Source organism: Protobothrops mucrosquamatus, unplaced genomic scaffold (genome assembly GCF_001527695.2).
Source record: "Protobothrops mucrosquamatus isolate PMUCROS unplaced genomic scaffold, P.Mucros_1.0 scaffold_30, whole genome shotgun sequence".
In the NCBI taxonomy this organism is placed as follows: Eukaryota; Metazoa; Chordata; class Lepidosauria; order Squamata; family Viperidae; genus Protobothrops; species Protobothrops mucrosquamatus.
This window is the reverse complement of record NW_015386106.1, coordinates 46,280-61,279: the sequence shown is the minus strand read 5'-3', so window position 1 is coordinate 61,279 and position 15,000 is coordinate 46,280. Positions and strand designations below refer to the sequence as shown.

At 41.2% G+C, this 15,000-nt stretch overlaps 1 protein-coding gene across 1 annotated transcript in view; it reads left to right on the top strand.

Annotated features, from left to right (window-relative positions):
- LRRK2 (leucine rich repeat kinase 2) overlaps window positions 1–15,000 on the top strand; it is a gene marked incomplete at its 3' end in the record, with an annotated part of 76,418 nt that overhangs the window by 16,141 nt on the left and 45,277 nt on the right. The window contains exons 8-18 of the mRNA XM_029282970.1: window positions 837–956; window positions 2,541–2,671; window positions 4,181–4,260; window positions 5,912–6,018; window positions 7,136–7,265; window positions 8,406–8,530; window positions 9,580–9,704; window positions 10,964–11,108; window positions 13,466–13,605; window positions 13,842–13,970; window positions 14,750–14,920. Coding sequence (XP_029138803.1) covers window positions 837–956; window positions 2,541–2,671; window positions 4,181–4,260; window positions 5,912–6,018; window positions 7,136–7,265; window positions 8,406–8,530; window positions 9,580–9,704; window positions 10,964–11,108; window positions 13,466–13,605; window positions 13,842–13,970; window positions 14,750–14,920 — 1,403 coding nt within the window. The remainder of the gene's footprint in view (window positions 1–836; window positions 957–2,540; window positions 2,672–4,180; window positions 4,261–5,911; window positions 6,019–7,135; window positions 7,266–8,405; window positions 8,531–9,579; window positions 9,705–10,963; window positions 11,109–13,465; window positions 13,606–13,841; window positions 13,971–14,749; window positions 14,921–15,000) is intronic.

The following is a 15,000-nucleotide window of genomic DNA, read 5'->3' as shown; positions in this document are numbered from 1 at the left end:
ATCTATCTATCTATCTCAGATTTCAATATATTGGCATCCTGAATTGATTTAATGTTCCGTGAATGAAGCTGAAGTTAGAAAAACAATCTTTATGAATTTTCAAATCACGCACACTTTGACAGCTTCCTGCGATTCTAGTGCTTCGTAACAGAAAATATGATAAAGGTGATGAAAACATTATTTTCAGGATTTCAGATTTGATTTGTTTTAAAGCTGCCCACCTATATGCTGTTTCTGGAGAAAGTATACAGTATTTGATTCCAATGTCCTTATTTCTATGAAAAAAAAAAAAAACCACGGAAGGAAAAAATGGGGCATGAAATTGCATCCACTCAAAACTCTTAAAAAATAAACCCTCGTGTTTGCAAAAAATCATGCTAGGTTTTAATATGGGGCAAACAACCTCTGTCCACGTTCAGTTTTCCAGCATCTCAGGCTTAGCAAATAAAGCATTGCAGAATTCCTTAAGGGAGAGAAGCAAATTTTGAGGGTTTTGAAGAGGTCTGATTCAAGATGGTTTGGATTTTTTAAAAAAACGATTCCCTCCTCTGAGGGACTGAACATGACTAAAAAAAATATGGCATGTTCCTCTCTGCAGGAAAGTCGCCTTGCTTGGTGTATACTCCTATACTCCTACTTGATTTTTTCCCCTTTCCCTGGGTGCTATTCTTTATTATTGCATATCCCCTCATTCCTTGCCCAAACACTCTTTGGGAATAGTTTTGAGCTGGGAAAAAAATCCTTGTCATGAGTCTTTCTCAACTCCACGTCAGGTAATCTTCTGTTTTACATGTAGATTCAAGTTGCTTTTTTTTTTTTTTTTTAAATCTCCACAGAAAACTTTTTCAATATCCTCGTATTGAATTATGTACATGAAGTGATTGTGAAGGCTGTAGAAACGTACCCTGGAAATGAGAAGCTACAGGCAGCTGGCATTAGTTGTTTGGCTCTCCTCAGTAAGTAACTAAATGAAAGAAAATTAAGTTCCCCAGATGAATTTGGCCTCAGGCCGTTGGTTTTTTTTATATATATGAACCCACAGATGAATCTAGACATCCTTCGCTAAAAGGGAAACTGTTAAACTTCCTCTTTCTACAAGCCACCAAATATTGGCTTGTAACTTTTTCAGTTCCCATTAGGCTGGGAAGTCTTTGATTTGTATTTTCAACCCATGTAGCTGACAGTCTTTATATTTATACATATATACATATGTACACATATACTCATATATACATATATACATATCACCATTATGTACAGGTAGTCATCAACTTACCACCACAATTGAACCCAGAATTTATGTTGCTAAGCGAGACAGTTGCTAAGGGAGTTTTGCCCCATTTTACGACCTGTCTCACCACAGTTGTTAAGTGAATCACTGCAGTTGTTAAGTTAGTAACACGGTTAAGTCAATGTGGTTTCCCCCTTAACCTTGCTTGTTTGAAGCAAAAGGGGATCACGTGACCCCGGGCCACTGCAAACCGTCACAAGTACGTGTCAGTTGCCAAGCGTCTGAATTTTGATCACATGACCAAGGGCAGGGGTAGGCAACCTTGGCTCTCTTATGACTCGTGGACTTCAACTCCCAGAATTCCTCAGCCAGAATGGCTCAGCTTGGAAACCTCTCCCTTTCCCCCTCAGCGGTGGCTGGCTGAGGAATTCTGGGAGTCGAAGTCCACGAGTCATAAAAGGGCCAAGGTTGCCTACCCCTGACCAAGGGGATGCTGCAACAGTCCTAAATGTGACAAACGGTCGTATGTCGCTTTTTTCAGTGCCGTTGTAACTTTGAACGGTCACTAAATGAACTGTTTTCAGTTGAGAACTACCAGTATTTGTTTAAGTTCATGATAACTGAGCAGCAAAAACTGGAACCTGTCCTAGTTACGTAGCCGGGATAGTGTTGAGTAGGTTTTTCATTCTGACTGATAATAAAACAGAAGGTTGACGGTTGGAATGCAAGCTCTTAAATTAATAGCCTTGTAACCAAGGCATCAAATGCAACTGCAATTTAATTATCCAACGTCCAGTTACCCTAAGGCAGTGGTGGGATTCAGCCCGTTTGCACCAGTTCGGCAGAACCGGAAGCTAATTTTTTGTTGCCCGGGCCCAGAATGGACTTCCGGAAGCGGCATCCATACAGATGTTCACCTATTTGGATCCCACCACTGCCCTAAGGGAATTTCACTTGAAGAAAAATCAATGTAGAATTTTAAGATTAACAAGTCAAATTGTTAAAATGCTTTTTGGTCTTTTTTTTTTTTTTTTTGGCTGATGGTGAGTAATTTGGTTCAAAAACAAATGGAGTCGTTGTTGCTCATTTGTGTGGGTGTGGGTCTCTACATATGTTGTACATAGTATGTTTAGGTGTGTGTCGTGTATGTGTTTCACTTTGAGAGCGGGCAACTAAATTTCATTTTTGATGTTTTGCCGTTGTGCCCACAGTAAAAAAAATGACAATAAAGGTTATCTTATCTTATCTGTGCTGTGAAAATAGATGTTTACGTTCTCAGACTTCAATAAATGATCCCTTTTCTCCCAAGCGGAAACCATCTTTTTAAACAGAGATTTGGAAGACAAAAAGGAAGAAGAGGAAGAAGAAGAAAATAAATTCTGTTGGCTGGAGGCCTGCTATAAAGCATTAAAATGTCACAGAAGAAATAGAGACGTACAGGTATAACCCTAAAAGCATGGGACTAAGGGCATTAAATATGACTTAAATTTTGTCTAGGGCAGGGGTAGGCAACCTTGGCTCTTTTATGACTCGTGGACTTCAATTCCCAGAATTCCTGAGCCAGCCACGCTGAGGGGAAAGGGAGAGGTTTCCAAGCTGAGCCATGCTGGCTGAGGAATTTTGGGAGTTGAAGTCCACGAGTCATGAGGGGGGGCATAGTTCCCCCATGCTAGCTCAGGAATTCTGGGAGTTGAAGTCCACAAGCCATAAAAGAGCCAAGGTTGCCTACTCCTGGTCTGGGGGGGGGAAGCTGCCAACGCTTATTTAATTTATGTCCTTAAATACCGAATATACCTACTTGAACTGAAAAGGGATATTGATTTCTGTGCAGAAGCAGCCTAGATCCTCGCTGCAGCAAGGAATTTTGTTTTTGCTCTTAAGTTTTAAAATTAGGTCCTTGACTTACTACCACAGTTGAGCCCCCAAATTCCATTGCTAAGCGAGACAGTTGGTAATTGAGTTTTGCCCCATATTATGACCTTGCTGGCCACAGTTGTTAACAGGGTCACTGCGGTTGTTAAATGAGTAACAAGGTTGTTAAGTGAATCTGGCTTCCCCCATCTGACTTTGCTTGTCAGAAGGTCGTAAAAGAAGGGAATCATGTGATCCCCCGGGACGCAGCGACCGTCATAAAGATGAGTCAGTTGCCAAGCGTCCAAATTTTGATCAGGTGACTACAGGGATGCTGCAACAGTTGTGTGAAAAACAGTCATCAGTCACATTTTTGGTGCCGTTGTAACTTTGAGCAGTCATTAAACAAATAGCAATAGCACTTAGACTTACATACCGCTTCATAGTACTTTACAGCCCTCTCTAAGCGGTTTATAGAGTCAGCCTTTTGCCCCCAACAATCTGGGTCCTCATTTTACCGACCTCGGAACGACGGAAGGCTGAGTCAACCTTGAGCCAGTCAGGATCGAACTCCTGGCAGTGAGCAGAGTTAGCCTGCAATACTGCGTCCTAACCACTGCGCCACCACAGCTTAGATAGCAATAGCACTTAGATGTATATTCCACTTTACAGTGCTTTACAGCCCTCTCCAAGTGGTTTATAGAGTCAGCCTATTGCCCCCCAACAATCTGGGTCCCCATTTTACCGACCTCGGAAGGACGGAAGGCTGAGTCAACCTTGAACCAGTGAGGATCGAACTCCTGGCAGTGGGCAGAGTTAGCCTGCAATACTGCCTTCTAACCACTGCGCCACCACCGTTGTAAGTCAAGGACCATCTGGATTAATGACATATTTCTGAGAGTCCAGAATCTTTTCATCTCTGTACGTGATTAACATTAAAATGGTGTTGGGTTGTTGTTGTTTTTTTTTAAAAAATTGTATAGTTTTGAACCTTTTCTATTTAGCATGAGTCATGCTCGCGCTTCTTATTAGTCTGCTCTGAAATTAGAAGTGCGGTGCCAAATAATGACTTATATTCTGTTATTCTGTATTCTTTAGGAAGCTGCTTGTTGGGCATTGAACAATCTGCTTATGTATCAGCCTACTCTTAATGAGAAGATTGGGGACGAAGAAGGAAAGTTAGTGCAATCTTTTGCAATCGCTTTCTCAGCTGCACCTAGTTTTTGTTTACATTTCTCTTTCACGTGTTTCACTTAAGATGAACGGTCTTTTTATTTTATTTTATTTTATTCAAATACAAATAATACAAACACAACACATGTAAATCTAAATAAAAAACAGTGTTAAAAATACAAATGCTACAGTGCACCCACACCCCTGGAGGCCATTTTTATTACCTGTATTTCTTCTCATATAACAACTAACAATATACAATATATTTCAATTGTGCCTTTATCCCCCCCTATTCTTGAGCAGGTTTATTCCCTTTGCCTTCCACCAAGACTGTTTTTATAAAATCATCCCATATTTCATTATAATGATTTACTTTAATCATCCCTTTTTTAAATTTAATTTCTGTTGTTCATTTATCATTTATCATTTATTATGAACGATCTTGCTAGGAGAGAAAAGCACGTTCCCTTTTGCTTCCTGGATCACATTTTTGAGGTGGGATCCTTCATATGAATACTGGGGAAAACACAGAAAACCCGCTTTTATACCTCAGATTGCCCGATCCGTAGATCTTTAAAACAATACAAGTACGGGCAATTCCCAACTTAGGACGACAACCGAGCCCCAAAATTGACAGTGGTTCAGGGGAATTTGCCCCACTTTATGACCTTTCTTGCCATGGTTGTTAAGTGGATCGCTGCCGTTGTTCAATTAGCGACACTGTTGTGAAGCGAATCGGGCTTCCCCATTGACTTTGCTTGTCAGAAGGTCGCCCAAGGGGATCACGGGACCCCAGGACACAGGTACCGTCATAGGTATTAGTTACCAAGCCTTGGAATTTTGTTCACGTGATCACGGGAATGCTGCAACGGTCGTAAGTCTGAAAAATAGGCGATAGGTCGCTTTTTTCAGTGCTGCTGTAACTCTGAAGAGTCACTAAACGAACCGTTGTAAAACAAAGACGACCTGTAGAGATTCTTAACATTGAAGGGCATTCTAGATTTTGCAATTTGAGAAAATCATTTTTTTCCCCCTTAACCCAGCGCCTTTCCACGATCAGATCTGAAAGGGAGAAGATTCCTAATCCTTCATTCTTTCCTCCAACCAACGATAAAATAAATCCCAAATTTGGTAGTAGTCAGTATCTTCTTTATCTTTCAGTCTCATAGTTAATCTGTCCATCTCTGCACATTCCAATATTTTCCTGATTATTTCTTCTTCTGATGGCAATCCTTCATTCTTCCAGTATTGTGCGAAGATTATTCTCGCTGATGTAGTAATGTGTAAAATTAAATATAGACTCTGCTTATTAATCTTTTCAGGCATTATACCTGGTAAAAAAAGTTCAGGCTTAAAATCAACATGTTCACCTAATATGTTTTCTAACCACGTATGTATCTTTCTCCAGTAAGCCTTAGCTTTGCCACATGTCCACCAAATGTGGTAATACGTGCCTATATTATGTTTACATTTCCAGCATCTATCCGACATATTTTTAAACATTTTTGCTAATCTTGCTGGTGGCAAGTGCCATCCATAAAACATTTTATACAAGTTTTTTTATATTCGCTTTTATTCCCGATCGAATAACTTAAAAATAAAACACGACGCTACGATGTTTCCATTGAAATCGCTCTGTCCTTCTCTTTGGATTAGGTACCCAGCGCACAGAGAAATGATGCTGGCTATGTTGATGTATTCTTCTTCCAAGGAAGTGTTCCAGGCGGCTGCCAATGCCTTAGCTACTCTCGTGAAGCAAAACGGTAAAGAAATTGAACGATGCCTAAGTGGATAAGGATGGCATTGCAAAACCACCCCCTTAATACTGGAGTTTGCCCTAGGCCCAAATGCTCAGGAGGGGAATTAGCCTAGAGCAGGGGTAGGCAACCTTGGCTCTTTTATGACTCATGGACTTCAACTCCCAGAATTCCTGAGCCAGCCATGCTGAGGGGAAAGGGAGAGGTTTCCAAGCTGAGCCATGCTGGCTCAGGAATTCTGGGAGTTGAAGTCCACGAACCATAAGAGAGCCAAGGTTGCCTACCCCTGCCCTTGGTCATGTGATCAAAATTCAGACGCTTGGCAACTGACACGTACTTGTGACGGTTTGCAGTGGCCCGGGGTCACGTGAAATTTCCTGACAAGTGATTTTAATCAGTGGAACGACTTGCCTCCAGAAGTTGTGGGTGCTCCATAGCTGGAGGTTTTTAAGAAGAGCCTGGACAGCCACTTGTCCGGAATGATATAGGGCAGGGGTCTTCAAACTTGGCCCTTTTATGACTTCTGGACTTCAACTCCCAGAATTCCTCAGCCACCATGGCTCAGCTTGGAAACCTCTCCCTTTCCCCTCAGCGTGCCTGGCTCAGAAATTCTGGGAGTTGAAGTCCACTAGTCATGAAAGGGCCATAGTTCCCCCGTGCTGGCTCAGGAATTCTGGGAGTTGAAGTCCACTAGTCATGAAGGGGGCCACAGTTCCCCCGTGCTGGCTCAGGAATTCTGGGAGTTGAAGTCCACTAGTCATGAAGGGGGCCATAGTTCCCCCATGCTGACTTTCATTTAGTGAGCTTGTAAAACGTAATAAAATTAAAGTCATGGTGCAAAGAGTTGACTGGTTGTCCAGAAAGCGATGTAAAACAGTATTATTAAGTCAACAAGGCTACCGTTATAAAGAAATTAGAAGAAAAATGGGTGGAAACTTAACCAAAGGTGGCATTTCTACTGTACACTTTTCCCAAAAGGTTTCCACAATTTTGGCCACTACTGTATATGAAAGATCCTAGGAAGAACCCAACTTACTGTAACGAATAATCTAATACCCAGAATTCTCAGCATATAGTAATAGCAATATATACTTTCTTTAATTTTTTTTGTGTCTTACTATAGCAAATGTTAGAAGAATTCTCTTGGAGAAAGGTATACACATCAACGTGCTGGAGATCATGCAGAAATATTCCAATTCTCCCGAAATTGCAGAAGGTGCTTGCCGATTGCTAAACCATGCTTTCGAAGGAAGGTAACTAAACCTAAACGCTGAACAACTAGTTACTAGTAGATCCCAAATCAGCACTCCTCTGGGTTGATTCTGACCTGACTTCGTGCTTCTTCAGGGATCGTTTCCACGTTCCTAAAATTAAGCCCTCTCTAAGTACTTGGTTGGGGGTACACCAGAGTTTTAGGTTAGGCACTGGAAAATTGTAAAAAAAAAAAAAATCCCAGAAGGGAAAAATTGGAAATATTTTGTGCAGTTGTCAAGAAGAACTACACGTGTGCCCATGAAGTTGCCAAGGGTTGATCTTTAGGGAAACTTAACCTTTAAATAGATGATGATGATGATGATGATGATGATGATGATGATGATGATGATATGATGATGATAATGATAATGATAATGATAATGATAATGATGATTGATGATGATGATTATAATGTTGGAAGGGACCTTGGAGGTCATCTAGTCCAACCCCCTGCTCAGGCAGGAAACCCTACAGCATTTCAGACAAATGGCCGTCCAGTCTCTTCTTAAAAACTTCCAGTGTTGGAGCATTCACCGCTTCTGGAGGCAGGTTGTTCCATGGGTTAATTGTTTCTAACAGTCAGGAAGTTTCTCCTTAGTTCCAGGTTGCTTCTCTCCTTGATTAGTTTCCATCCGTTGCTTCTTCTCCTGCCTTCAGAGGCTTTGGAGAATAGCTTGACTCCCTCTTCTTTGGGGCAGCCCCTGAGATATTGGAACACTGCTATCATGTCCCCCCTCGTCCTTCTCTTAATTGTCCTAACTGTCAGGAAATTTCTCCTTCGTTCTAGATTTCTTCTGTCTTTGTTCAGTTTCATCCACAGCTGTGCATATACAGTCTCCCCTTTTCGAATGCAGAGAGGTCTGTCAAATATATAATCGAACAAACAAACAAAAAGCATGCTGACTTTATGTTTGAGGGAGCATGTGTAGGAGAAGAAGGCGTGGACGCCGGGGGTGGAGTCAAGAAAGGAATCAGCCTGAAATCATTACGTTCCCACAAGTGGTCCAGATCAGCCACCCTTGAATTCTTTGCACTAGAAGACCTCCAAGGTCCCTTCCAGCTATGATTCTATGTTCTAATAAACAAAGAGGTTACCAAGGAGTTGAAATATTTTCATATTTCCATGATTTATTTTCTAGTTTCTTACAATTGGATATCATGCTCGCCGCTGCATCTGGAAGTATGCAGACCATGAAGAAACATAAATCTTTGCCATCCGTCCAGTTGGAAGCCCTTAAAGTGATTTTACGTTGCATGGCTCCAGGTGAGAGACTTTACAGAAGACAGTAGCACCAACTAAGCCAAAATCTACAAATAAAGAGTCTTGTTTATGTTATTGTTCTTTTTTTATTTTTATTTTATTTTTATTTTAATAAAAATTAAAATCGTCATTCCACAAACCCTACTCCCTTCTAGCACTGATGATGTTACCTAGTTGGGTAATAAAACGTCTGCAAGGAAACAACCAAGCTCAGCAAGCACCAGGGACCACCACAATTCTGAGTTTCACTTTACTCTCAGCTATTGTATACTGGATATGTGTTCATGTGCATGTGTGTATAAAAACTCAGATTGAAAATCACACACCCCAAGATGTAATTCCTGTGTGGATTTCTTGGAAATAAGCCCCACTGTTTCCTTGGAATCACTTCGAATAATGTTTATAGAAGGGAAGCCATAGGACCAGTCATCTGAACGCATAACAGCGGGACATTTATAATTAAGCACGGTTAAGATCAAAATTCTCATCTGTTTCTATCATTAAAAAGTTGTTTGCAATCATCAAGCAAACAAATACGTAGTTTTCCCAGCACGGAACAAGTTTTGATAAAACTCAGTGATGGTAATTTATTTGCAATAATGATTTCTTTCTACCTTGCATTTTTAGCATGATAGCATCTTAAAATAAATTTATCTATTCCTTCTTTCTGTTTTAGTCGGCACTTACCATAATTCTTCTCATTATTGAATCACTGGATAGTTTTTTTTTAAAAAAAAACAACACTTCAGGATTGAAATATAATGGTTCAGTTTGCTTTTTTCTAGACTTATTTCATAAATCTATTTATATACACAAAAAGATTGCCTGGCCACTTTCTTTGAGCTGCCTCACCACAAAACATGGGTTAGGAATCGGTTTAATAGATTCTTCATAATTAAGAATTCACTCGAAAGAGATCTTTATATTCATACTGCATCAGATTTTGAACTATGAAACTGTCTTTCTCTTTGTGTATGGGGATGTGTATACACGTATCTTTGATGTATTTTAATTACAATAATGCTTTTACAAATTCTTTCTCTGTGTTGCAGGTGTACTAAACAACCAGCAGCACATTGGTTCAGAAAACCCCAACCTGCAATCAGAGTTAACACGTATGAAAAATCATTTTTTCTTAGAAGATGGCCATTCTCTTGTCCTTGGTGCTCTGAACACGGTACAGTTGATTTCTTTTACGTCTGTTTTATCGTAGTCGCCATACGTATTAATAGGTTACTCTTTTCAATTCTACAAGCTAGTTATAAGAGCTAAATAAGGACTGAGTTGCAAAGTCTAACTCGACGAAATGCCTAATCCTGATTTTCTCTTCATTTTGCCCAAGTAGAAAAATTTTTTACTCCTGTTTTAAAGTGTCTAAAATTGGTCTCTTTTATTTATTTTTTTAATCAAATTTTGGAAGGAAAAAAAACCCCATCTCCCTCACAGAAGGACTCTGGGTAGCGTATAAATAAAATATTTTAAAAAAAACATTTTAAAAAATGCGTAAAATTTAAAAAGAGGTGAGGATAATTAAAATTCAACATTAAAAGTTAATTGATCGGTGGGAGGGAGGGTTTTAAGGGTGCTAAGCAGCCCCAGAGTGGGGCCAGAAGAGTGGGGGGGGGCACCTCACCCTTGGGATTGAGAATTTTCCACATTTGGAAAATTGTATCCTATACCAGGGGTAGGCAACCTTGGCTCTTTTATGACTCGTGGACTTCAACTCCCAGAATTCCTGAGCCAGCATGGCTCAGCTTGGAAACCTCTCCCTTTCCCCTCAGCGTGGCTGGCTCAGGAATTCTGGGAGTTGAAGTCCACCAGTCATAAAAGAGCCAAGGTTGCCTACCCCTGTGATAGTCCTTGACTCACAACCATTTGTTTAGTGACTGTTCGAAATCACAATGGCACTGAAAAAAGTGACTTATGACCAGTTTTCACACTTACGACCGCTGCAGCATTCCCAGGGTCATGTGATCAAAATTCGGACGCTTTGCAACCGGCTCCTACTTATGACGGTCGCAGTGTCCCGGAGTCACCTTCTGACAAGCAAAGTCAAAGGGGAAGCCAGACTCACTTAACAACCATGATCCTGACTTAACAACTGCAGCGATTCACTTAACAACGATGGCGAGAAAGGTCGTAAAATGGAGCAAAATTCACTTGACAAGTATCTCCCGTAGGAACAGAAATTTGGGGGCTCCATTGTTGAGGACTTCCCGTATTTGCATCGAGGCTCAATAAATTGAAGATTTATATTAGGGGTCTTCAAACATGGCCACTTTAAGACTGATGGACTTCAACTCCCAGAATTCCTCAGCCAGCCCTGGCTGGCTGAGGAATTCTGGGAGTTGAAGTCCACCAGTCTTAAAAGTGGCCAAGTTTGAAGACCCCTGATTTATATCAACAAATCTAAGCATTTGTTTTCTTTGCTTCTAGTTCATTGGCAATCCAGGCATTCAGAGATATGGACTCCAAATACTTTCCTGTATCAAAGAATCTTCCTCTCTATTACAATTGTTATCAAATCTAGGAATGACAGATACTGTGCTCCACACGCTACAGATGTACCCGGATGATCAAGGTGAGCAGAAAATGAATTTATTTTGAATCTGAAAAAGTCCTGTCATCAAATTAACCTTTTGTCCAACTTGGACAATGTGCAGATATGTGAGATAACTCCCGGGATTTTCTGTAAATTGCTATGAGACACGCATGATGGATAGCCGTATTTCAGAAGGTTGATTTATAAAGTTTGCATGCAATGCTTAGCCGTATTTTTAGATTTGTGTGCATGACCCGTTGTTAGTTATTTCCAGCCAAATGTAGAAGATAGAACATAGAATAATCGGGACCTCGGAGGTCTTCTAGCCCAACCCCTGCCCATAACAGGAGATCCTATTGGAAAAAAACACTTTTCAGCTAACTATAACCTGAATGACTGAGAATCCTCATTGACATTAAGTTGAATAAGGAGTTCAGGCTAAGATTCTCGAGAATTTTGATTAAACAAGTCAGCTCCTTACAAATTCACAACTCAGTGCCATATAGGATCAAACCCAGAACTTTGGATTAAATATAATTTTCCTAATATTTCTTTTTTCTGAAGGAAAGCCATAACTTCAACTTCAGCATATTGACCAGTGAGCTTCTGCCTCCAGTAGTGGCCAAAATTGTGGAAACCTTTGGGGGAAAGTGTACAGTAGAAATGCCACCTTTGGTTAAGTTTCCACCCATTTTTCTTCTAATTTCTTTATAACTGTAGCCTTGTTCACTTAATAATACTATTTTACATCGCTTTCTGAGCGACCAGTCAACTCTTTGCACTATGACTTTAATTTTATTACGTTTTACAAGCTCATTAAATGAAAGAACATTCTTGCATTCTTGATTAAATTATCTTTCCATTGATATATACTTTTATGGTACTACTCCCAAAAAAAGTGATATTGTTAACCATCAAACCTCAAAAGTACACTTTTCCCAAAAGGTTTCCACAATTTTGGCCACTACTGCAAATGGAGAAACTTAGAATACTGTCTTATTATATTTCTTTTTGTGCATATAATGTAGGAAATATAGTTTGCTAGAATGATGATTTGTATTAACAATGCAGGATCCAATCTCGGTCGGTCACCGGGACCACAAGTTTAGTCTTCTGAGCTTTTGGACTTGTGCTGAGACCTAAACTTATTGGTAGCTTCACATTGCAGTGAACAAGGACATACATTCAATTTCGAAGCTACTAAGATTGTTGGCTGAGCAGGTACAAAAACAGTCAGGGAAGTGATTGAAGCCTGGGCCCCTTGTCATTGAACAGGAGTGCCGATTTACCACCAGCTTATCAGGTACTTAGGAGCCAAGGAATTAGCAGCACAAGGAAACAATAGCCAACAACTTAATAGCCAGCCATCAACACCCCATACAACAACTAAAAAGCTACATACAACTAGGCCAGTGATGGCGAACCTATGGCACGGGTGCCAGAGGCGGCACTCAGAGCCCTCTCTGTGGGCACGCGCGCCGTCGCCCCAGTCCTAGGCCTTCAGCTGAGTTTTATAAAACCTTTTTGCTTTAGGCCTCTGCCGCCGTGTGCAAAAAAAACAAAAAAAGGTTCAATCAATCAATTTCAATTTCTCGCGGAGAAAAAAAAAGATCTTACAAAGTTGGAATTGATTGATTGAACTTTTTAGTCCCACCCAGTCTGCCATTACCACCGCAGCCACACCCACCCAATGGGCCATGCCCACCCAATGGGCCACACCCATCCAATGGGTCACACCCATCCAATGGGTCACACCCACCCGGCACTCGACCATGCATAAGTGGGTTTTGGGTTGCAGTTTGGGCACTCAGTCTCTAAAAGGTTCGCCATCACTGAATAGGCACTACATAAATACTATGCCTAGAACAACCCAAAACATACATTCTGATAGAGAGAAGTTTCCTTAGGATGGGCTCCACCATGAGTCCGAAAGCTTGGAAGACCAAACCTCTAGTACCAATGACCAACACAGATTGGATCACACAACATTATCTGGGACACATATATTTGCCTTCATTCGTGTATTAACACTATATACACACACATGAACCTATATGTGGATAGCAATTAGCTCAGATGGGAAGTTAAGAAGAAAGAGAACTGTGGTGACATAGTGGTTAGAATGCGGTGGTGGCGCAGTGGTTAAAAGGCAGTATTGCAGGCTAACTCTGCCCACTGCCAGGAGTTCGATCCTGACCAGCTCAAGGCCGACTCAGCCTTCCATCCTTCCAAGGTCGGTGAAATGAAGACTCAGATCGTTGCGGGCAATATGCTGACATTTGTCAACGGCTCAGAGAATACTATAAAGTATGTTGAAGTGAAATGCTATTGCTATTGCTATTTTGTACTTGATCAACATTTCCATGGTAATATTCCCAACTTTCTTTTCTTTCTAGAAATACAAAACCTAGGTTTAAATCTTCTGGGATCCCTGATATCAGGAAAGAGCTTGTGTACAGTTACTTTCTATATCCTGGTATCACCCTTGGTTTCGACATTACGACGCTTTAAGGATGTGGTTGAAATTCAGACTCAGGTACACCCAAACGCAACACGCCTACTAAGGCAGGAAGATTCTTTGAGGAAACTTAAATTCAGATATTTGGGGGTTTTTTTTTCTCCTTTGCGTTGAACCAAATGAATGCGCAGGTAATCCTCAATTTAAGTCCGCGATAGAATCTGCCCAGGAGGAATGTTTTAAGCCTCAAACTCTCCATTCCGGGTGTATTAATGCTACATTTGGGCTGATGCTACATTTTCATTGAATTATAGGGATATCAAATTATTACAACCATACTCGACTCGTCCCCTTGGTTTGCAAAGCTGCTCATCCAGGAATCGTTTGACAGCTGTCTCTTCTATCAACTCTCCACATGCTTTAATGAGCAAAGAGACCAGCAGGTAACTCAATGTTTGCGCTGCACAGATAGTGCCTCAAGTTACAGCAGTTCGTTTAGCGACCGTTCGACGTTACATCACCGGAAAAAAAAGTGACTTTCCCAGAAACTGTTTTTCACAGTTTCGACCGTTGCTGCAGCATTCCCCACGGTCATGGGATCCAAATTTGCCTGCTTGGCTACTGACTCGTATTTATGACGGTCGCAGTGTCCCGGGATCATGTGTTTCTCCTTTTGATCTTATGACAAGCCACGTTAATGGGGAAGCTGGATTCGCTTAACAGTAACACGTTCCTACTTTAACAACTGCAGTGATTCACTCAATAATTGTGGGAAGAAAGGTCGTAAAATGGGGCAAAATTCACTCAACTGTCTCACTTAGCGACAGAAATTTTGGGCTCCATTGTGGTCGTAAAAGGAGGACTACCTGTACACTCTTTTTCTCCTTCTGTCTGTGTCTCAGCCCTTCAATTCATTTATTTTAACAGTCCTGGGAAGACAGTCTTTAATTTATGAAGTGTGTGAGTTAAATCAGGGGTCCCCAATCTCCAGTCCGTGGACCGGTACTAGGCCATGGCACGCCAGCCACCGGTCCGCACAAACAAGCAACTTCCCCATCTGTGAGATGCAGGCAGCACACAAAACCACGCACCCTCCGGTCCACGGAAAAACCCCTCTCCACGGAACCGGTCCCTGGTGCCCCAAAGGTTGGGGGACCTCTTGAGTTAAACCCTCCAGCAAATACGATATCTCAGTTTCAATCCTCTTTCGTCTCCCTTGCAGTTTCAAAGTCTTTGTTGTAAATGCTTTGCGAAAATAACTCAACACGAGGACTTGAAAAACGTGATGTTGGAGAAGGCCTGTGCCGAAGGCAACAGCGTTATGGCCGAATGTTTGCTGCTGCTGGGTGCCGACGTGAACAAAAGCTCGAAGGAGAAGTCTTTAATTTACGAAGTACGTCAGTCAAAACCGCAGGCCAATGTGCTCCGGGGTAAAAATGGCATGGTTTTAGTGCAGGGGTAGTCAACCTTGGC